Here is a 25,099-nt window from a genome sequence, read left to right as displayed (position 1 = left end):
AGAACAAATATAAAATTATCTTAAAACTAGTCCATATGACATGTACTATATTCCAAAATACTATTTTTATACTGTGCTATACTTCTGTAGTCTTAAGTTAGCTAGAATTTTTTTGTTTTAATTCACTCCTCCCTTCCTCAGCAGCTCTCAATTGTCATTTTTCTAACTGCCGTACTGCATATCAGTTACTAATGGCATTTGGCATTGACAATGTGATACAAAAAAAAGTGCCATATTTGAATTTAAACGCATAGCAAATGTTTGTTTTGTTTGTTTGTATGTTTCTTAACACCATGCCAGCTTCTATGGCTATTTTCATGTGGACACAAGCAAATTAGATTTGTAAGCTTTTTTTTTAATACAGAGAGTAAAACAGCATGTTTTATTGGAGAAAAGAATAGTAAGTTGGGAAGTATACACAAACTACATACAGTTATGTATGTATATTGTATTTACTCTAACCCTTGTGTCCTCAAAGCAAACTAAATCATATATATATATATATTGTCATTTCTAAAACAGGCGATATAGCTGCAATGCACAGGGGTACTCCACTGTATGGACAGCCATCCTGGTGGGGTGATGGTGATGCAGATGACGAGAATTCTTTTAAACAGGAGAATAAAACATCTGGAAAGAAGCAGGAGAGCAGTGGGACAGGTATCCCAAAATCCTTTTAAACACTCGTTAGCATTGGATTCAAAAGATTTTATAATATGATCTAATGATAATACCAAAAGAGCTTCACCTTTAGTAAAATATATGGAGCTTTTTGTCCCAAACTTTGTTATTTTGTCCTTATGTGGGCGAGAATAAGTAATTTATTACACAAGCTGTTTTGTTAAACAGTTATGAGGTGATTTGTACAAACCAATTTTGAGAAGAGCTACACCAAAGAGGACAATTGTCCAAAACTGAGTTTGAATTGTTTGTCATTTAATCCGGAAAAAGAGCGTACAATAAGAGCTACCAGTGGAAGCTGGCATGCTGTAGTGTTTTTTGATCCAGGGATCTGCAATCCCATTAACTTGCACCGTATAGGAGTAATGGGATTTTAGATTACTGAGGCTTTGCCACAGCAGGACATCGTATGTTTGCTACAGGCACCAAACCAGACAAGTTGACATAAAAGAGTCTTATTTTTTTGTCAAAGAAAGAACAGCCATATTGTGATTTTCTGAGGACAATTAGAAAGTTCTCCTTCAAATATTTTCTTCAGAAAATGTAAAAATCTAGTTTATTGTGTTTATTTTTCAAAAACTTTCAAACTCAGATGGATGGCAGTGACACTATTCATTCATGTATGTGCAGCCTATGGTTATTCCTTTGTTGGAAATCATGAAGCGTCGTTTAAAGGGATAGTTCACCTAAAAATGAAAACTCTCTTAATTTACTCACTTTCATGCCATCCCATATGTGGTTGACTTTCTTTCTACTGCTGAACACAAATTAAGATTTTTAGAAGAACATTTCAGCTCTGTATTCCTTACAATGCAAGTGAATGGTGACCAGACCTTTCAAGCTCTAGAATTCACATCAAGGCAGCATAAAAATAATACAACTTCCATACAACTCCAGTGGTTAAATAAATGTCTTCTGAAGCAATGCAGTCACTTTGGGTGAGAAACAGATACATATTTTGACCCTTTTTACAATAAATCTCCACTTTCACTTTTAGAATGTAAAAGTGAAAGTAGAGATTTACAGTAAAAAAGGACTTCAATATAGGTCTGTTTTCACACACATCTATCATATCGCTGCTGAATACATGGATTTAACAACTGGAGACTTGTGAATTACTTTTATGCTGCCTTTATTTGATTTTTGGAGCTTGAAAGGACTGTTCTCCATTCACTTGCATTGTATAGACCTACAGAGCTGAAATATTCTTCTAGAAATCTTCATTTGTTTTCAGCAGAAGGAAGAAATTCAACCACATCTGGTTTGGCATGAGGGTGAGCAAATGATGAGAGCATTTTCATTTTTGGGGGAACTATGTGCCACACAGTATAATAATAGTTATTTGGCAAAAATAGCCATGAACATGAGTGATTTCAGGTTTCCTTCTCTGTAATGTGCACCATGTTTATAGTTGACAAAACAGCACCAGCCCTGTTTAAAAATCACACAAAATCTACTGCTAGAAGGAGCCTTGTTCATTTCTGATGGATTGTTGGGTTAATATATTTTGAAGATGTTGCGCTGGCACACTGAATGGCATTGTTTGACAAAACCTTACAGTCTTTCACACAGAAAGAGAGGACAGACTCCGTTTGTTTGCAGAGGCTTTAATGAATCCATATTATTTGTATCAGGCATAATAAATGTTAATGATGTCACACAGAGAGAAAATCATTCTTGCAGTAGTCCACCACATCAAAGTGCACACCGACATCACCTCCCAGTGCTATTTTAGACTGCAGTAGGGGTTGGTTGTTTGAAGGCAGAAACTTGCAGCCCAGCTTAGGAAAGGAAGAGGAAGAGAATGTAAAGGGAACCATATCCCTTGAGAAGTGAATAGGTTCATTTGTAGACAGGCCCAGCCCCCTCCATCTCCATTGTCACAGAGGCGTGTTTGCCTTCTCCTCTGTGACAACAGCACCACTCATCGCAGACGAAACCACACATGTTAGATTTGTAAGTCTTTGGCGGTGAGTTTTTGTTGTTTAATTTATTATAATAGTTCATGTTAGTTCTTTACATATGCATACATTTTCTGGTTTCTTGGAGTTATTGGGAAGTTGGAGTTATTGTGATAATAATTGATCCTAATTGAGAATGTTGTCTCACTGTTTAAAAACAACATCTGTTTCCATCCATTTAACTTTAAATGTATTTTATTTTATTTGAGTATGTACAAATCAGTTAGAGTTTTCAGAGTTCAGAGAACTTGATTGTGTTAATCAGTAATTCAATTCAAAGTTGTCAAAAACCGCAATAAACTTATCATTACAGTTTGCACCACTTTGATTTTACTTTACAAATAAAAGATGCAATTAAACTCAAGGTTTATTTTTAGTGGGTTAAAATTAGTTACACAGTGTTCCTCACAAGAACCCGAGTTGTGTTGTCATAAGTTCTACTAATTGATGGGAATTCTATTGGTTAGTGCTTTCCTGTTGACTTACTGGATGTATTTTGTAGTCTAACAGAGATTTGGTGGCTGAGGGCGAGTCATCTCCTTTATGAGGAAGTGCAAAAGTATTTTAGAAAATAGGAAGTTTCAGCTGCATTCTGATAGGTTGTGTTAGGGAGCGGATGACATAGGTATACCTTTTGGTAAATTACATTTAGTAAAAAGAGTAATTGTGGAAATGTATGTGGAACTTCTTAGACATAATATATCAGATGAATTGCAGATGATGATGTCATGTTTGAAAATTGTTACAGTGCCTGTAAAGGGCTTTTGCATCTATTGCTGTCAATAGAGTATTTACTAAGTTACTGATATGCTATTTCTTCAGATTAGCTCCGAAGTCACTCCTCTGAATTAAATGCTGTGCTATAAACAAAACTGTTTAAGTGGATCATCTTAAATGCCTAAGCCAAACATAATTGCTGGCAAAAATTTTTTTATGTCTGTGTTGGTTTCAAAAGTGAAACTAACAAACTGTGAGAAAAAAAAATGAAATGAAAATAATTTATGAAAAATGAAATTAAGTGGCAGTGTGAAAGTAGGCAGGTTGTTTCTAATTACAGTTTTAGAATTGTGCCTAGGTTGAAAAAGCATCCGTCATGAGCAAATTAAGTTTTTAAGACAACTTTGGCCATAGCTCCAATTCTTGTCAAGTGACAGACATTAAACAGTGATTCAGGTAAACAGTCGGAAACTAATTTGATTGTGCATTTTCCCAGATATGTCTTAACTTTCTTCTGCTGAACACAAACAAAGATTTTTAGAAGACTATCTCAAAAGCAAATAAAGGCAGCATAAAAGTTATCCAGTGGTTTATTCCATGCCTTCTGAAGACATATGATAGGTGTGGGTTAAGTCTTTCTTTTTACTATAAATTCTCCTTTCTGCCCAGTAGGTAGTAATTACTACTGATATTAACTGTAGTGAAATTGGAGATAGTAAAAAAGGACTTAGATATTGTACTGTTTCTCACCCACACCTATTAAATTGCTTTTTTCTTTTTCTTTTTACCCAAAACTACTAAAAACAACATCTCAACAGAACATGGCGATTTAATCCTAGAAAGTGGTTCTCATTTGCATGTTTTTGTGAACCCACAGACAGCAAAGAGGCCAAGCAGGTTGATAAATCAAAGGAAAATGGTCTGGGATCTGTAGGCACTGAGACCAGCTACTTTGAGATTCCCGGCAAGGAGGGACAAATGGAAGAGAACAGCATCCATGAGATCCCAACAAAGGACACTGAGGGCGTTGGGGCCTCAAAAGCTGCCTCAGGCACTACTGCTGCCGCACAGGCTAACACCTCATTCACCATCGAGTTTGACGACACTTCCCCAGGGAAGGTCACCATTAAAGATCACGTGTCTCGTCCACGGCCTAAAAAATCACCTCACGTTGGGGGTAAAGACCTCCTGCATGCAGCCATTATGGCCTCTGAGACTAAGGTGGCAGACTGGCTCGCCCAGAATGACCCTCCTCTAGTGAGGCGTGAGTCCACAGAAGAAGACAGTAAAAGCATCAAGAGTGATGTGCCTGTCCATCTCAATAGGCTTAAAGGTATGGCATTACATTTACATTTACAGTATATTAAATGTATTCATTTAGCAGATGCTTTTGTCCAACGTGACATACAAATGAGAATAATAAGGGCCTTGAATCTGATGCTGTTGGCTACAGGCAGCCAGTGGAGAGAGACCAAGAGGGGTGTGACATGGCACCTCTTTGACAGTTTGAAGACCAGACACTTTGCAGCTTTCTGGATCATCTGTAAAGGCTTGATAGTGCTAGTTAAAAAGCCAGTTAGTAAATCATTGTGGTATTCATCACCAAATAAATGTTTTCCTTGTTAATGTGCCAATATTTAGAGTAGTAATTCCTTCTAAACTTAATTTCTTAAAGCCAAAAGGAAGATATTGATTGTAAATTCTAAATTAAATGACTTATACAGTACATGCATCTTTTAAAATGATTCCTAGAGAGTTCCTGCACTTATGTTTCATCCTTTTCAGATGGATCATTTGCACACAGAAGAGATAAGCAAATGAAAGAGGCTGAGTATAGAGCCTTATCTTATGAGCCCTGAAGGAAATAAAATAGCTATGAGAGTTTGTCAGTTTGACGCTACCTAAGATAATAACTCTGTTCCACATTTAAACTATCCTCTCAGCTTTGTAAATGTGTACATGAGCAGTGCTATGGAGTCATGCAGTGATTCATGCAGTGTTTTCTTGAAAATGTATAAATTGAAAATAAATCACAAATAACACCGTTAAATCTCTGTAATATCACAGCCATCCATTCCTTTTAATTACCGGTAGCTGCTGTTTTAAGAACACAAACCACATGCCCAAACAAAATTTCAGTAGTCGGTATCAATAAGAGTAAAATGTCACGATTCTTGATTCCAGTTTTGATACAACTACAAAAATAGGTAATATGCTATTGAACACATTCCTTTAACCCATTTAAAAATTAAAATATTAAAGGTGCTGTAAGCAATTTTAGCCAGTCTAATTCTACGAGACTGAGCTGCTGAATTAGCCATGCCCCCTTTTTCCAAAACCCCCCACTCCAATGATAACAAATTAGCTTTATTAAAACCAACAACAGCAGCAAAATAGCACCCTCAACTGACAACTGTTATCAGCAACATGGCTTAAAAATGTCAGTAAGCCTCAATAATTTGGTGCAACTACAACACTATGAGAACACGCAAAATGATTGACAGCGTCATTGTCCTTGGTCCGCAGACACATTTTTATTTACTGTTTACAGAGTCAAGTGCTGTCACAAAGACAGGTGAGATATCTTACGACACTTGTTTCATTAATATCTTTCAGGGTGTAGGACATTTTTTTTTGCATAATTGTCCATGAAAAAAATCGCTTAGAGCACCTTTTAATGAAAATAATAAATTGTTTCCTTCAAGTGTTTCTCAAATAATCAGTAAGTATAAGTATCAAGTAAGAATAATGTTACCTAAGAGCAGTAATAAAAAATTAATTATAATATTTACACGTTTTAAAATTTATTTGTAACACATGCTAAAAATCGGTACTGTCTCTTTAAGAAAACCGTCAGTTCTGCAAATGAGTGCATATTAATGAGAGTGGATTCGAATTGCTTCTTAACCTCATCCGTGCTATTCATGATTAGAATTAAATGTTGTGTGTGCGTGTGTTATTTTTGATCAACAAATAACTATAAAGAACAAAAAGGATATTAGATACTCTTCCTTGGACACACTTTACACAGAACGAGTCAAATCAAACTTTAACTCTCAATTTTTGTTGCATAGCAAGAAATTTGGTTTCATATGGGAGCACATTGCTGTGCTCGCAGTTGTGCATATAGTAAAATGTAGATCTTGGGATTTAAGAATCGATATTGAGATCATTCAAATGAAGATGGCAATGCATCGAAAAATCAATATATTTACCCAGTCCTATCAGTGAATGTTGATTATTTTCCAATGTTGCTGTTTGATTTGACAGCCAATGTAAGGTCCAATGCTCTGATCTGACATTTTGACACATACCTGATTGTTTTTGTCCCACCTTTTTGCCGTCACTTGCCTTTGTTTGCATTAATACCGCATCTGACTGGCATTTTGACCATCTGGTCAAAAACTGGTATAATTAAATCTTTATTTTAGTATCGACTAGGGTGTGCGAGACTAGTCGACCAAACAGTTCTGATGCTGCTAGTTGACACTGGAATTACTTTTCGGTTAATATCTCCCCCCATTAAACTGATCAACATTTTTACACATTTACGTTTGGTTTTATATTTTTACAGAAGCTGCGCTTAAATTACTGTCATAATAATGTTACATATTTAAATATAATTAATAATACAAATATTATTTAAAAAGAGTATATCTGGAGCAGCTGCCATCTTTCACCGGACTATGTTGACGTGTTAATTTTGCTCATCAAAAAATTTAAGCTTTAGAGTAAGTAGCCTAGAAAATGACTGTTTTAGGCTAAGTATGCCAATTTGTTTTAATCTTCTGATTAGGGATGAAGGCTATTTTCAACGAGGTGCCAACTGCTTAACGGGTTAAACTATATTTTATTCTGTGTACACATCATGTTTTGAATACATTAGGTATTATTTTATCTCAACTGTTATTGGGTAATGTACTTTACTGAATAGCTGTCATATTAAATCAATGGCTAACGCACAACTGCATGTCGTGAAATACGGCCAACTTTTCAGCGCATATCTTTTTATGTTTTCTGAAGGTTTCTTTTTAGACTAGTCGACTTCAAATTTTTTGTTTAAATGTCAGTGAAATTAGTCTTTCCGCACATCATTAGTCTCAACAGATATTTGCATTTAAAATGCACAGTCTTTTGCTAGAAAACGGATAAAAGATATTGTTAACTTGTTATGCACTACACAGATTTTTTGTCCAATGAGAATGTCCTTTCTGCTAATACCACCTGCAACCAAATCACGGTTAATGGCTGTGACTTAAACTCAAGCTTATTGGTATTTTAATAAAAAAAGAGATGAGCCCTTCGATAAGTCCAGCCCCAAACTTTCTCTTTCAATTGGAAATGTCTCAACAGGGACATTAAAACTGGGCTCGTCAAGTGATTTCTTGGGGTCTTTTAGATTTTTCAGAATTTGTCATTGTTGTTAAAGGCATTCAGTAATCATGACATGAGCAGACTGTACTGAACTCTTCTACCAGCCATTACATGAGTTCTGTAGTGTCAGCTGCATTTCCCATTCCAGAGGATTAGCTGCCACATAGCACTTTTAAAATCCTTTTTTTCCTTATATTCACTGTCAGAGCTTAGCATACAGTATGTGGTTAACGCTCCACTCTCTCCTTAAATTCTCCTAAGGAACTCATTTTACGCAGTGGCAGAACTGCATTGATTTCCATTCTATCGATTAATCTAAGCAGCAGTTTAGTTAGCAAAATCAAAAACATAATCTCCTTCTGTGGACTGCATGGGATGCGTCCTTCCGGTATGACATTTCTTTTATTGTAAATACTTCTTCATTCTGCTTTGGGGACAAGAAAGACCACTGACCTCAGCCTAGCTTGCTAAATTATGAGGAGCATGTGCTTTGCAACCAGTGGAATGCTGACAGGACTGGTAAAAGTCCACATGTGTGAGCTGTACATGTTCAGGGCTGATAATTGATGAAGGCTGTTGGACTATGTGGTCTATCCTGTCCCAGGCGTGGCTCATTTCGTGCTTCTGGGCTTGTGTTTGTTAGCGTGGTTGCGTTTTGCAAACTGAAATGCTGCTATTTGTTTTATGGGGCAAGATCAGAGTCACCTGGTGTGTTGAATCATTGGTTTAATTGTCCACTGGTGAGGTAGATATTTGTTATATTGTTCAAGGGCTTGTTTTGTGTGTGAGGTGGGAAGTGTCTTGTTTGGAATCTTTTAGATTGGACGATTGCAGATTAATCATTGTCTTTACGATTTAATCAATGTCTCTCTAAAATGTTTAATTATTTAATAACTTCGTAAACAGATGAGCGGCATTGCACATATGTGGCAAGACAGTATTTGACAAATGTAAATTTATTGTCATTTTATAATCATTACAACTTATGTTAACCTTATGTAATTATCATAATAAGTTATTTTACTTGACAGTTGCCTTTGGCTTGCATTAAAGACTCTTTTATCTGTAAAGCTGCTTGGAAATTATATGTATTGTGAAAAGCACTTTGCAAAACAAAATTGAAGGGAATATAAAGAATTTGGAGACCTGGAGAAGGAGATTGAGATACATTGGATTGGAAAGCACGTTGAAGGGATGGTTCATGTAAAAATGAAGATTCTGTGCTCATTTACTTCCCTTCATGTTGTTCCAAACCTTTCTTTCTTCCGTGGAACACTTAAGGAGATGTTAGGCCGAATGTCTAAGGATTGGTCCTTGGTCATTTTTTGAAAAATGCCAACCCTATCCTTTTGTGTTCCACAGAAGAAAAAAAGTGATACAGGTTTGGAACAATATGAGGATGCGTGAACTATTCCTTTAAATACTGTGAAACAATAATGAAAGTTGATTATTGCACTTGTGTTTGTGAATATGTGTTTATCAGACTAGATAAAGTAAATGCAGTCTGACTCATAGAGGGCCGGTGGGGCCAGCTCTCCTCATTCAAAGAACATGCTGTGTGATACAGAAGAGCTGCTTTGTTTCACGGCTAGTGCATGAAAGGTCGCTGTTGGAGTAGTGTGATACTTTCTCCCATCCTCCCCGAACAGAGGCGGTCAGTTCTGACTGCATGCTGTTTCCTCAGCCGACTAAGCTGACGAATAGACGACCCCCTCCTCCACTTTTTATTTTCTCGACTTTCTTCCATCTCCTCAAACTGAGGCTTAATTAGTGCCCTGCTACTAAGCCAGGTTTGCAGTCCAGCAGTAACTTCCAACACAGCCTCTCGCTTTCAACATTGGGTGAATTGTTTGGGGGATTTTGTTTTAGCTGTGGTTAGATTTACCTCTAAAGTTACATGCTAAGATGAATGTACTACTCTGTTTTGTTGTTGGATTTGCCGTGACCCAATAAGACAATCATCTTCGCATACAGGCAGCAAGCACGAGGATGGCACACAGAGCGATTCTGAGAACGGGCTGGGGCTGCGCTTTGGCAGCAAGCGGCACGCTGCATTGGAGGAGCGTCTGAGAGCTGCAGGAGTGGGGCGCGTCAAAACAGATGGTTCGGGCACTGTGAGCCGCACCGCCTTTATGATTGAGTTCTATGATGAGGATAACCCTCGCAAAAGGCGCTCTTACTCATTCTCACAAACCACACCGCTCCTTGGAGGAGTAGCAGGGGAGGGACTTTGCCCGACACCGCCCTCACACCCTAAGGTTATCGCCACGGCAGTGGATGGCAGCAAGGGCATGTCGTCGTCACTGGCAGCACTCGCCCCCACTGCTGCTCGACTTCTGCTCAAGCAAAGGTCGGAGGAGAAAAATGTGGTGCAGAGCCCTGCCGGTACTGGTCAGCCCAGTCCTACTGATGAGGCCCAGAAACAAGATGATGATCAGAGTGACAAAGGCACATACACCATTGAACTGGATAACCACAACCCAGAGGAAGAGGAGGCACGCCGAATGATCGATAAGGTACAGAAAAAAAATTAATTGAAAGATTTGTTTCATAATGCTGAATGTTAAATGTATAGAGATAGCCCCAATTCAAACTCACACCACTGGTTGAGTGAATGTTGCTGTGACGGGCTGCACTGTCCACTCAAACATATAGAGGAATGTGTTGAAAGAGTGTGTAACATTTTTGGTTGTAATCAATCCACAAATGGTTTACTTACAGTTGACTCTAAGCTAGGATAGGTGAAGCTATTTTGACATTGAATAAATCAGACGTATCACCTATAAACCTTTAGAGTAGGGTTGCAGCGTTATACCGGTTTCACAGTATACCACGATTTGAAAATTGACGGTTATTATACCATGTACATTTGCTTATCTACGGTATTGAGAAAAAAATGCAACCAGACAGAGAATCTCACATACGCGTGCGTATCTCCTTTATTCCTTGTCTGCCTGTCACTCGTCAACTTGCGACACACACACACACATGCAGCCGAGAAAATGTCAGAGAGAATTCGGCGGCCGCCCAAGTGACTATTTAGGACTGCCGAGGCAGATTTAATGATAATCTGGCAAGCAGCTAAAGCAGACATGGGCAATTTACGGCCCGTGGGCTGGATCAGGTCCTCCACATGGTTTAATGTGGCCCGCGGCTCATTTATCGTAAATTAATAATTACACACCATCACCTTTACAAATTTGTTTCAGGATTTTACATGAGTAAAAGTAACTTTGACAAAATGTTTGTTTCATTTGAAATAATCTAAAAGTAGAATCTATTAGACCTCATTTTATATCAACAGTGGCAGTTGTAGTTAAAGTTTCAAGATGTGTTTCAGCTGGCATTTATTTTTCATAAATACGTTAATTTATTATTATTGGGTATTACTGTTATTTAAGACTAGCACACTGACCTAACCATGGTAATGATGAGCCTTTCCTTCTGTGTAATATGTGTATAAATATTAGTTAACAAACAGGATAATAATGGGCTCATATAAGTAAATATACTCTTCAATTTTTAAAAATGTGGAGAGAACGCTTCCTGTAGATTTTGTTGTTGACATCATCAACAAAAATAATGTCACTTGATGCATGTCCTTGTACTGGAAAACCATGAACAAAACTATGCAACATAAAAGGAAATGCAACCCAGGATACATTAAATAGGTTATGTTTAATCTATGGTAGGTCGACACTTGATTTCCAATGTAAAATCTGTCCTGAAGCAAAACCAGTTGAGAACCAGTAAGATAATGAAGCAGTATATGTTAATTGTTAATAATCATAGGACATTACTTCAAAAGCTCACACAGCTTATGTTATTTTTCATTTAGTAGTTAATTTAACATGCTATGCTAACATGCTTTAGTTACATAACATGTTATAGTTACATGCTATTTTTTATCATGTTTATAATTCTGTTTATTATAATTCTGTTAGCTTTCTTATTTTTTCTATTTATTTTATTTTCAAAAGGGAGACTTTTTTTACACATACTTCAATAAAATAAATGGTTTCAAGTTTAAATTATAATAAAGTGTTTGCTCAAAAATAAATAAATAAATAACCCTTCTGTTTTCACTGATAATAGTAATTGTGTAATACCGTGAAACCGTGATATTTTCTGAGACTGTTATCATACCGTGAAAATCTCATACCGTTGCAACCCTAGTTACAGTTCCAGTATAGATAAAAAAAAATCATCTTTACTTTTATCAGCATAGATTTGTATGTCCTAAATGAAACACCAGAGCTTGCTGAGTTTTTAGGTCTTAGTTCTGTTCAAATTAAATGCTGTATCAGAGCCGCCTTGTCAGCTCTGTAATGATTCTCAACATGCTCTCTTGAGTGCTTTGTGACTGTTGCATTTATTTTAGTGGAAATCCCTCTCTGAATATCAAGCAGTTTGAGTGCTTCTTGCTGTGAAGCTCTATCTAATGGCTTTATAATAGCCCTCATGTGGGCTACCAATCAACTCTTCCATTATTCACTTCACCTTTAGGGAGTTTTAAAGCTTTGCCTTTTAATACCATGTCTGTGTGCTATTACTTACAGAGTGTTTATGACTGTTTGTGCATTTCATTTCAAAATACCACAAACAGCATCAGAATGCCATGCATTTTGTCATTTTCAGCATCTATTCAGGAGGAATAGATGGATAGATATCTTAATGATCAATGGGATGGACAAAAATGATCCTGTGTTAGAGGTGTTTCCTTTGAGCTGACAACATTTAATACTCATTCATGGAACTGTTGCCTTGGAATCTATGCAACTGTGTTTATTTGAACCCTTTCTGCCACTTAGGTGCTGCCATTGTCTCACAGCTTGCAGACAAGTGAAGCAGCTCTTGAATCTACTACATGTGTTTTGTGATGTGTAGGTGTTTGGGGTGGAGAACTCTCAGGATTCTGGTTGCCCTGAGCAGCAGGAAGCTGGTGGGAAAGGGAAGGACCATAAGAAGCTCAGCTCCGCAGTATCTGAGGTAAAGCCAGTCACAATTGTTTTTATAACTTGATTCTACATAATAAGAAAACTGCATCAGAAAACACCGCAAATGTTTTGATTTCAATGGGGATAGTGCATTGCAAGAGATGCATAATCTGAGAGAGGACATTGACTATGTTTACATTCACTTGAGAACTGTTTATTCCAGGGTTTTTGCTGAAAGCAGCATTCTGAAAAGTCATGTAAACAAGATCACCGATTTCCTTACAACAGAGAAACCGGTTTAACATATCTAGGTTTCTCACAGAGAATGCAGCTTAATGTGGCCATGTTAAACATACGCGCCGTTCTAATGGGGGAACAGCATGGATAACAAACATCATAGGATGGAGCCCAACAACAAGTAACACAGCGGAAATAATTCAACATTTCTCATATATAGTGGGAAAAGCACACACAATAAAATATACCCATTTATACACATCATTGTTAACTATTGATAGTCCCTCACATTCAAGTTATGTGTCACCGGTCCTGCCTGCCCTGCCCCGAGCTGAATTCAAAACGGCAATCCCCAGCATGGGAGTCAAGCACGCAAAGAGGCTATAAAAGCCATGGCTTCGGTTGCTAGTGCATATCTTAATGCCAGAAGAGGTTTACACGTACTAGCTGGCTACCATTACACTCATCCCCCTAAACCTCACTCCCATCCAGGTCACAGCACCAGTGTCACCTGTCCTACTCGAACCGGTGTCCCACTCGAACCGGTGATCCCCTGCATGGGAGACAGACGTGCTTCGGTTGCTTGTGCATCTCTTAAGGCCAGAAGAGTGAAGTTTACTCACTGCACAGCTATCACATACTAGCTGTCTAACATTACATATGCGCTCATACATTGGGGGAATCCTGGAGGGAAACCCCACTATTGCAGTGCAATTCCTCTGCAGGTCGCAATAGAAAGATAAGGTTACAAACACAGCAACAACTCCTTGAATACCATGTGCCTTATATAAACAAGCGTCATGGGGAAATTACGTTAATCCACATGTATGCAGCTTATACAGTGCATGCAACCTGAAATGCTGCTTTCTTACAATAACTCACTTTCTAGCAATAAGCCACTTTCTGGTGTCCATGTAAACAAAGTCAATAAGAATTTTATAGAGGCTGGTCCTGTTGTGATTTTGGAAATTTCCTTTTAGGGTTGATTTCAAACTGTCCCGGCTCTTTCCACATTCTCAAAATGGAATGTTTTTTCCATCAAACACTTTTTCTAGTGTATTGGCACTACAGAGCCTGATGTTTGCATTTTCAGTATCTTGCAAATGAATGTTTTTGAATAAACAATTTTGCAAGCTAAGATGGCTTTCTTGTGTCAATGCTTGTCACCAGTTAATTTTCTATCTTTTTATTATGTGTTTGTCATGTAATTTACCTAGTCATCCCTTTTTCTTTTTTTTCTTTTTGTTTTTTGTCAAAGCAACAATTATAGGTTTTCATAATCAAGTGTTTTTGTTTTTGGTGACGTAATGCTGTTGACATAAAACTGCAGATTGAACTTGAACAAAACCTACCGTAGTTGATATTGCATTTCACATTCTAGTTTGAATGATTTAGTTTTATGTTGCATGGAAGTGACTCGCAGAAATACCGACACTGTGCTTAATCTTTGTCAGTCACTTCATTCGCTGACCATTTACTGAGAGACCCAGTTAGGGAAAATGGGTTGTAGTGCTCTTTCTGCCTTAAGGCAATCTACACGCACACACACACACACACACAGACACAGACAAGAAAAAGGATACAATAGAGTCCTTGTTTTGTATTCTTGCAGTGGGACCATGTTTACACCCAGTCTTCACTCTAACATGGGTGAAAAAATATCCTATAGACTTACATTAAAGGAGAGACCAATAACTGCCATGTCTAGGGACTAGAATATGATAGAGTTGATGTTGGGCTCTTTGAACTGGGACTATTAAACAAGCACCCACAACACCCTAGCAACCACATAGCAACACCGTAGTATCAAGGCAGAGAGTTTTGCATGGGCAAGCACCATTTACATTTTCTTCTGAAAATGTAAATATCTAGTTTTACGATACTTGACTCATCAATTTTAAGACAGCTTTAAAGCATTTGAATCCCTAAGAAGTAGGTCTGCATTTGTGTTTTTAAACATTGAAGAAATTGCTGAAATATGAGGACACTTATTATTGATGCCTTATTTTAATAATTATTTCTGTTTGTTAGCATCGGTGACCAAATTATATTTTTACTGGTGGTGTACTAATGCACTAAATGCACAAATGCAAACATCGTGAGAAGAAAGTTTCAGTGTATTGGCAACCTTCACAATTGGTTTGCAAATGACATACCTTTTGATTTGTTAAACATATGTTTAATACAGAGTCCATCTCATGTAGCAGCCCATGTATCACAACCCTGTTTTAATGACTGATGATCTGGTGAGACTTCTTTGAATGTCTGTGAGTTGTAGTTGGATAAGTATTACCTCATGCCATCAGCTCTAGTTCAATACTGGAACAGCGAAGGCAAGCAGGGATGAATATCAAGTAGTAATGAATAGAGTTACATTTTTACTTCTGTCTAATTGTAGAAACTTGTGGAGGATTCTATCGCAGTTGGCAGCCCTCGCTGGGTTTCACAGTGGGCCAGTTTAGCTGCTAATCAAACAAGAACAGACCCAGAGGGATCTGGAGCAGAACCGCCAGCTTTTATCCATCAAGAGCGAGGTAACTTGCTTAATTTCACTAAAATACAGCTGTAGTCACCTGTTGCTCTTTGAACAATATTGTATACATATCACATTGTTCTGTGGGTCCACAATAAAAAAAAGACATCTTTTAAGTCTTGGTCACTAATCCAATAAGCAAATGTTGCATTGACCATGTTAACTTCAAGTTTCCATTGAAACACAAAATGTTCTTTGGAACATTCCCACATCATGCTGGGCTAACATGGATCACCAGGTTTTGCTTAAACTTGTGGAGTGCATACTAAGTCTCTGCTGTCATTAAAGCAAAAGGGGACATTCCAAATACTAAGAAATTCTGAAGATAATGTTTTGATTAAACTTTTTACTTAAATTGTTATACTTATAACACAATTTGTAATTGAAAAAATCTTTACATTACAAAAATGCAAAATAGAATAATCTTTCACAAATGAACACCACATTTTCAACCCTACTGCAGTGTGTATATATATATATATATATATGTTCTGTCTTACAATTCAGATGCTGATACCTCTATCAAGAGCACTGGATCCACCACTTCCAGCCAAGCTGAGCGTAAGAGAAGAACTCTTCCCCAGCTTCCCACAGAGGAGAAGATAAAGCTTTCTGAGATCGGTGAGAAGCAAGACACAGAACCCCAGGAAAAAGAAAGCCACAGTGAAATTGGCTATGTGAAGGACCATAAAGGTGACTGCAAGTGCCTTGGCACTCTGGATAAAAAGAATATTGAGTCTGACATGTCTAGCCAAGCGAAGTCCTTCCAGCAGGATGGGAAAACAAGACAACAGTCATCCTCCAAGTCGTCTGTACGCTCCCTGGGAAATGGAGAGGGAACTGAGGAAGGTCGCAGGAGGCGTTCCGAGGACAAGAGTAAAGTCAGTGATGGGGAGAGATCTGGGAAGCCACTGGTAAGGCAGGGCAGCTTTACCATTGATAAGCCCAGCGGTAACGTACCCATAGAACTGATTCCTCGCATTAATCGGCAGAACAGTGGGAGGGATCGTAGTGACTCAGTGGGCAGCATGGACACGGCGACTCTTCTCAAAGACACTGAAGCTGTCATGGCATTCCTGGAAGCCAAGCTCCGTGATGAGAAAAAGTTTAGCTCAACAGCGGCACCTAGCTGTCCCCCCATATGCCCTTTGTCCCCGGAATCAGATATTGACACAAGCACGGTCAGCCAGGCAACTGATGGTGATCGTAAGGTTGTGCAGAAGCGTCGCTCTCTTAGCAGCCTTTATAGAGAGAAAAGCAATGCGAGCACTACCGCAAAAACCACGACCAGTGCGAGAGAACGTCTGGAGAAGAAGACCAAAACCAAGACTACAGAAAGCCGTTCAGATGCTCGCCGGTCAGCGCAAACAGCTTCGCGTGGCCGCCAACCATCCCAGGATCTCACTGATGATGACCAGACGTCCTCGTTAGCCATTTCCGACATCCTGTCCTCTGACCAGGAGATGTATACTAGTCGCTCACTCACCAAAGGTTACTTCACCTCCACTGATGATCTCTTGCAGTCCAAGCTTGATACTAACAAATCTGCAAAGTCCATAAAGCCCAGCAAGACTCTGCACAGTAGCACCACATCCCTCACGAAACAGACCGGTGTGAGTTTGCCCCAACCCCGTCCTACAAGGGCGTCCCTGTTGCGGAGGGCTCGACTCGGGGACACGTCGGACACGGACCTGGCGGATGCAGACAGGGTTTCAGTTGCATCTGAGGTGTCCACCACCAGTTCCACTTCTAAACCGCCATTGGGAAGGAAGGCGCAGTCACGCATTGACATGCTTGCGCAACCTCGGCGAACCAGACTCGGTTCATTTTCAGCACGGAGCGATTCAGAAGCGACGATCAGTCGGACCACAGCAGCCCGTGTGTCATCGGAGACAGCCCTTCGCCTGGGACTGAGGAGTACAAATCAGCAAGCAACGGATGGCAAGCTAACTGCACGCATGCGGGCCAATAGTGTCTCCAAGCTAACGGATCCCAAGCCGAAGACAGCACCTGTCAGCAGTATCCCATCAGGTAAGCGGAAAAACTATAATAAAATTAACAGTCTTAAGTAGATGTCGAAAGGTAGAAAATGTCAAGAAAACCTGGACACATTTTTTATATCCTGCTAACCTAGTTGAACCAGATCAAAGCATTGTGTGTATGGGTGTATTTCAAAGTTTGATTTCAGTCAGACTAAAACAATAATGTAAACAGTCAGATTTTTGCGAAGTCGGACAAACAGACCTAGATAATGTGTTTTTTGCTCCGCATCATCCAACATGCTCACATTATTCAGCATTGTGTGCTTGCTCCAAAAGACAAGTGATGGGTTACATGTTCCGTATTCCTTCAAATATTCAATTACGCATTGTTTCTTGTGTACTTAAAGAGACAGATGAAGATTACACATGAACCAGCCATAGCTCAATTATAACTGGTCATGTAAATATAGTGAGCGTTTTCAGACAAGTTTCCTAAATTCTTTTCTGATCTCCTATTGGTTGGCCAATGGATAGCTTATTAATGGTTGTCTCTTCCTTCTAAGCTGGGCTAGAAAGTATTTTAAAGGTGAAGTAAGTGATTTTTTTTTATTAATAGACATGCAGAAAATGTCCTTATTATCTGTCAGATATCATTGAAATAGGTGCCATTCTAGATTTTACTGCTGATTTGAAATATGTTTTATTATCGTAATCTTGACCAACCGTTTTGGAGATTTCGGTCTTTCCTCATTCAAGTAGTTAGGAGCTGCACTTGTATGACACTCGTTTATAAAAAATAGCTGCCTGGAGGCATTCCAAAAGTGGGTGGACTTGCTAAAAAGACTTTGGTGTGGGGTTTGGAAAGAGGGGGTGTGGCACATCAACGGCTAAGTCTAGGGGAAGTTCTAGAATGACTATAATCATTTACAGCACCTTTAACTTTAAACAAATTAAATAACACATGTCACCAAAGTCTTTTGGTTGTATGATGAATCTCACAGAGCTGTATAAAAAGCAGATGGATCTTAGCTTAAAATTAGATGTTAACGTTCTACCCCTTTCGCAAAATTTGCAATGGTTGTTTGTGATGTTTCGTGTATAATAAAGTGGTGTCATTTGTCATGTTGACTGTAAATGTATGCCTCTGCATGCTTGTGATATTTAAAAAGATTTCATTTTACACAGAAATCCTGCAACTTCTCCCTGAAAGTATTCTCGCAGAGGAGGAGCCCATGGGTACTGTACCTTCTCTGGGCTGTGTGTGTGTGTGTGTGTGTGTGTGTGTGTGTGTGTGTGTGTGTGTGTGTGTGTGTGTGTGTGTGTGTGTGTGTGTCTGGCTCAAAAATATTTATTTAAATACTGCTGATACAGAAAATATAATACGTTTTAAACAGTATAACCTCAAACTCAGAAAGAACCGCTTCTTGCTTGTTTTTAAATGCATTCCTTCTGCATACATGAACTCATTTAATAATTTTACACTAATTTCCTTTAATCAGCCACAGCAGTGATGACAAGGCACTCAGCTCATTCGCTATCCCATTAATTAAACATTTAGAGAGCGAGATCTCAAATCTTTAAACAGATTGCATTATTATTCAAATATCTAAGTGCTTTAGAGTAGAGACATGATTGTAGAATCAGTGCTTTGAGTGAACTTTAATAGTAATAATTAACGTTAATGGGATTTCTCCGAAATTTGTCAATTAATGCCAAAAATCAGGGGAAAAGTGGCTTTCTCATATGCTGATGCAAGCACTGAGCAATAAGAGTTGAGGGTTAGTTGTTTTTGAACAGATGCCCCCTGGTGGCAATAGCTTAGAACAACACCACAATTACTTATTCAAATGAGTAAGAGGTACTAACAAGGAATTTTAATTTTAGGCACACTCTTCCTTGAGCAACCTGGGATTACTGTATGTGTGAAGTATACCAATTTTGTAGTTCGTGGGTAAACCTTACCTAGAATTGATCCTCCTTTGAGCGACCTCCCAAATAAGGCCTTTTCATCACTTGGCTGGTGCGATTTACCTTGGACATAACCGTTTGCTTTGAGATTTGCTGGGTGTTTTTTTGTTTTTGTTATTTTAATCCTAAAAACACTTTTAGGATTGCATAATGATAAATACACCAATCTTTGCTCCATCCACATTTGAAACAAGGTTATGATGGGAACTGTTTTATCATTGTGGTGGATAATATGAAAATTTGTTTTAAATAGATACTCTGACAAGGTAACTGTTTTCTTATGCAATAATTCTAAATATGGTTAAGATATAATTTTATTTAGAAGTTATGTTCATAAACTGAGCTAATGGGGAAGAAGACACTGAAGAAGTGTGTTTGTTGCATCATGTAATACAGATGCAAGCAGTTTGGTGATCATTTATTTATTTATTTTTCTAATATTGACAATGGATTTGACATAAAATACTCATAACCACTCCCAAAGGTGACTCCTTTTGGAGATGAAATGTAAACACATCTAACCAATTCACATGAAGCATAAAATGTTTTTCATTATTAATTGTATTTGTGTAAAGATACTTCATACTTTTCTCTCCTTTAAGTCAGTAACAGGTGGAGACGGCTGCCTCCTGAATATGCCTCTACATCCGAAGATGAGTTTGGCTCCAACCGTAACTCTCCCAAACACGTTCGGCTGAGGCCTGGCACCACCCTTCGCACCAGCAAGCTGGGTGTCCCCGCTCCTGTCACGGCTAGCCCTGGAGGCCTCCTCCTAAAGAACAGGATGAGAGAACAGGAGGAGTACATACGAGACTGGACAGCCCACAGCGAGGAGATTGCCAGGTACTTATCAACTCTATGACCTATTCCTACATACAGACATATTCATATATGATGTCTGTGAGTGTAAAAGTGTTTTTCATAAATTACGAACAAAGAAATGGTTCTTCTGTAATATTTGACTCATCCTCATGTTGTTCCAAGCCAGTATGACTTTCTATCTTATGTGGAACACAACTGAAGATATTTTAATGAATATCATGGTCTTTTGGAATTTTGTTATTAACAATCTTTATTGATTCCATACAGCATATTAAATAGACATAACAGAATATGTGGAATCAAATTATATGAAATAAAAAAATAAAAAATTCTGGGTTCCAAGGAGGCTCTTACAAAGGGGGAATGGGGGCCACAAGACGTAAACAATATGCATGTTATATGATTTAAGTGTGATAAAATTGCTTACTAACCTTTTCTGTGTAAAGTTACATTTAAATTTACAACTTTGTTTCCATGATGATTTTAAGTCAACAAACCCCGAAATTACTGTAAAAAATTTATAAATTCCAGCTCAAATAATACATGAGTTTAACAGAAGAATTAATGTAAGTGCTTTTATAAAATTATTAGCTTCACATTTCTGCCATTTAAACCCTCCAAAATTGGCCACATTCACTTCCATTGTAAGTGCCTCACTGTAACCTTGATTTGTGCTTACTTGTATTTTTTTTTTAAGAAAAGGATGGATTTATTTTTATTTTTTTGTGGTAATCAACATTATGCCACAAATGCTCTCGATTGAACTTAACTTGTATTGAACCCGGAATATTCCTTTAAAAAGAAAACCTGTTAAAAATCATAGATCATTTTAGTAAGACTGTCTCTAAATTTCTTAATTTATCCACTCTATTGTGATATTACATGTTTAACCAGGCACATAGCCAGTCATCTCAGGAGATGTCCTCATATTGCATTAGTCACAAGCTGCAACAAACACAAAGAGATTGTGTTCAAATCTACTGCTGCAGGGCACACTAATATTAGCTGATCACAAGCTCTCTCTGTCTTCTTCACATAAGTTACTTTTCTTTTTTCGTATTCATTTTGACATTTGGTCATTTTATTGTCTTAACTTTTCATTCACCCATGTATTTTTTTTATTTTTATTGATTTCTCTAAGTGACACACAGTTGAGTAACTAGACACATTTATAATTGCTTAAAGGTGCACATAATCCTTTTTTCCACTTTAGAGAAGTGCTAGTAAAGAAACATGATACTGTTTAAAATGATAACCTCTCACATGAGATGAAAACTCCAGTCATCACTCATGTTGTTGTTTTCCACTCATGGTTGAGATCATATGACCATCCGAATACTACCAACTTTATCTAGGTAACCCCCTCTAATTGGACCCTTTTGCTTGATGCTGCATATAAGCCGATAGGTGTCAGTACCACTGTCCTATGGACCAGCTAAACATAAAACAAAAATACTTAGTGCATCTTTAACAACAGGTCTGTGCCACATTTGACTCTTTGCCAAATCTGTGATCTGCTCATTTAGCAATACTGCCACCTTATGGTTATTCTGCCATAGACTAAAAAGCCTTCCAACGACCAAATAACAGTAAAGAAAATACCTAAATCTGAATTGGAGCATATACAAATTTGTGATTCATAACTAACTGGGTAGAAATACATTTTTGATGTCTTAAGCATGTATAAGTGGTTGCATGTACTGGTTGTCATTCGTTCAGTTGATTACTTTGATGTTGGATTGCATAAATGTGCATGTGATTGAAATTTGTAGGGACTACCTAATGTGATTTTTGTGGTTTATTTTGCATGATGTATGTGTATTTGTGTACCCCTAGTTTCAGACACCCATCTGAAAGTTTACAGGTTATTTCCCTGTGTGCGCAGGATCAGCCAGGACCTCGCCAAGGATCTGGCCATCCTGGCACGGGAGATCCATGATGTTGCAGGCGAGATTGACTCGGTCAGCTCTTCTGGCACCGCCCCCAGCACCACGGTCAGCACAGCCGCGACCACGCCAGGCTCTGCCATCGACACCAGGGAGGAGGTAGGCCTTACTGCTCTTTACAACACAGTTCTCCCTGCTGATAATACCAGCTTAAACCAGAATTAATTTCAATGCTGGTCCAAACTGGACCTGGTCTAACTGCCATTAAAACTTCTGTTAGGTTAGGTGAAAAATTTATAATTGTTCTCGATAATTTTACCCTCATATGTTTTTCATTGTTTTTCCATCATCATTTTCTGCAGCTGGTTGAGAGAGTTTTTGATGAAAGTCTAAACTTCAGGAAGATTCCTCCTGTAGTTCACACCAAAACCTCAGAGGTCAATGGCAGACCCGTGGAGCTTCGTCCTCGAGCCCCGGACAGCCTTGACCCTCAGACGGCCCTGCGCAGACGTACCTGGAACCGGGACGAGGTGAGACCGGTATGAACCTTTTTAACTTTCAGATTAGTTTATATTTAAGATTATAAATGCTGCTTTCATATTGACCTATTGTCTAGCTGCTGATTTAGATTCAAATCAAATCACTTTATTGTCACTCAATCATATACAAGTGCAACAGTGTGTGAAAGTCTTGGGTACAGTTCCGAGCAACATAGCATCACATGACAGTGATGAGACATATACCAATTTACAATAAACATCAGATTTACACAACATAATTTACATATCTAATATACACATAATTACACACAACACAATATATAAATAATAATATACAATGTACAGTATACAATACACACAATATTGTACACACATAAACAATAAAAATAGAATAGTATATATAGCATATATAAAATATACAGTAGGTTGTATTGTGCTGTACTGACATTCTGGCTGCTGGTTGATTGTCAGTTGCCAGTGTGGTGTTAAGAGAGAATATAATTTATGACCGTCCAGTGTAAGATTAATAAAGTGCAGTGCTGATTATTGGTCGTGAGAGATCAAGAGTTCAAAAGTCTGATTGCTTGGGGGAAGAAGCTGTCATGATGTCGGCTGGTGCGGGTCCTGATGCTGCGATACTGCCTGCCTGATGGTAGCAGTGAGAACAGACCATGACTCGGTTGGCTGGAGACTCTGATGATCCTCTGAGCTTTTTTCACACACCGCCTTGTATATATGTCCTGGAGGGAGGGAAGCTCACCTCTGATGATGTTTCTGGCAGTTCACACCACACTTTGCAGGGCTTTGCGGTTGAGGGCGGTGCTGTTGCGGTACAAGTCGGTGATGCAGCCAGTCAGGATGCTCTCTACAGTACTGGTGTAGAACCGTGTGAGGATGTAGTGGTTCATTCCAAACTTCCTCAGCCATTCTCTTATCATGAATGTTCAGTTTTGTACACAAATTGTGTCATCGGGTCTAGATATATTTTTCAGTTTAGTCTGGCGATATAAATACTGATATATTATAATTAAAGGAATATTCCTGGTTCAATACAAGTTAAGCTCAATCGACAGCATTTGTGGCATAATGTTGATAATTTTCACTCGTTCCTCTTTGAAAAGAGCAAAAATTTAGGTTGCAGTGAGGAACTTACAATGGAAGTGAAAGGGGCAAAGTTTTTGAAAGGCAGAAATGTGAAGCTTATAATTTTATAAAAGCACTTACATTAATTCTTCTGTTAAACTCATGTATTATTTGAGCTGTAAAGTTTTTTTAAATTGTCATTTTTACAGTCAGTGTAGGGTTTGTTGACATTACATCGTACTGGCAATGAATTGTAAAATTGGTTCTAACTCTACACAGAAAAGGTTAGCAAGCGATTTTATCGAAATAAATTCATGTTAACACCCATATTGTTTGTCTTATGGCTAAACTTTTGAAACGGTGAGTATTTTAATGTTTACAGATTGGCCCCATTTACTTCCATTGTAAGTGTCTCGCTGTAACACAGATGTTTGCTTTTGTTTTAAGAAAAGGATGGGCAAGTAAAAAAATTTTTTGTGGTAATCAATATTATGCCACAAATGCTGTCGATTGAGCTTAACTTGTATTGAACCCGGAATATTCCTTTACGGTTTATTGTCTGGATGTTGCTTATGTGGAAATTTTATAATCGATCGCTTGACCTGGTCATGTGTGTTTTTCGTTTACAGGCCGTGCTAGACAGTTTATTGCTGACATCGGTTTCCCAACTTTCTTCCAAAATCCGACAGTCTGTCGATAAAACTGCAGGCAAAATCAGGTCAGTCATGAAGTTAATAAATGTCTACAATATTTCTGATCTAATTAAATTACATTACAGAGAATCAAAAATGAGCAGTATCATGTCATAGATATATTTAATCTGTTCCTTCTCTGTATTTGGACCTTTGTGTCCGACTCATTCACAGAGACATTTATTGTTTAATTTAACTCTTTGCAGACAGAGATTAGAGATCAGGGATTGAGTTCTTATTTATTATTTTCAAGGATATTGTTCAAGGACAAGGACAGGAACTGGGATGATATTGAGAGTAAACTCTGTTTTGAAAATGAAGTTCCACTTCCCAAAACTACAAACAAGGTAAGTTCATTAAAGAAACCGTTCACCCAAAAATTACAATTCTATTAGTCCAAACCTCCATGATTTTTTTCTTTCTTTCGTGGAACAGTTAACAAATCTCTTTTTCATACTATGAGAGTAAATGAGGATTGAGTATATTGAGCTTCAAAAATGTAAAAAAAGAAAAAGGACACAAACTAAAGTACCATAAAGGTACTCCATATGCACTATATTTGCCACAACTTTCAAATCTAATTCATGTCTTTAGCAAAGGAACTGATGTTGATCTGTACTCCTCTTAATTTGTATTTTTGCCATTTAGGACATTTCTTCTATACTAACAGAGCTCAAGAGGGTAGAAAAGAAGATTCAAGGTAAGAATTGCAAAAACGTTTCAGTA

At 38.1% G+C, this 25,099-nt stretch overlaps 1 protein-coding gene across 5 annotated transcripts in view; it reads left to right on the top strand.

Annotated features, from left to right (window-relative positions):
- LOC127660754 (centrosomal protein of 170 kDa-like) overlaps positions 1-25,099 on the top strand; it is a 53,562-nt gene that overhangs the window by 25,897 nt on the left and 2,566 nt on the right. Inside the window, exons 7-18 of one of the 5 annotated variants that reach the window (XM_052151155.1) lie at positions 523-660; positions 4,237-4,692; positions 9,708-10,249; positions 12,621-12,722; positions 15,306-15,441; positions 15,948-17,471; positions 19,993-20,233; positions 22,077-22,257; positions 22,461-22,628; positions 24,311-24,399; positions 24,627-24,720; positions 25,022-25,073. In XM_052151155.1, the coding sequence (XP_052007115.1) occupies positions 523-660; positions 4,237-4,692; positions 9,708-10,249; positions 12,621-12,722; positions 15,306-15,441; positions 15,948-17,471; positions 19,993-20,233; positions 22,077-22,257; positions 22,461-22,628; positions 24,311-24,399; positions 24,627-24,720; positions 25,022-25,073 (3,723 nt within the window). Of the gene's footprint in view, positions 1-522; positions 661-2,596; positions 2,652-4,236; positions 4,693-9,707; positions 10,250-12,620; positions 12,723-15,305; positions 15,442-15,947; positions 17,472-19,992; positions 20,234-22,076; positions 22,258-22,460; positions 22,638-24,310; positions 24,400-24,626; positions 24,721-25,021; positions 25,074-25,099 lie in introns of those variants that run through there. The other 4 variants (XM_052151157.1, XM_052151154.1, XM_052151156.1 and 1 more) reach the window with 4 other exon arrangements.

Source organism: Xyrauchen texanus, chromosome 20, assembly GCF_025860055.1.
Source record: "Xyrauchen texanus isolate HMW12.3.18 chromosome 20, RBS_HiC_50CHRs, whole genome shotgun sequence".
NCBI lineage: Eukaryota > Metazoa > Chordata > Actinopteri > Cypriniformes > Catostomidae > Xyrauchen > Xyrauchen texanus.
The sequence above is the reverse complement of the archived record's forward strand: the minus strand, read 5'-3'. Positions and strand labels throughout refer to the sequence as shown.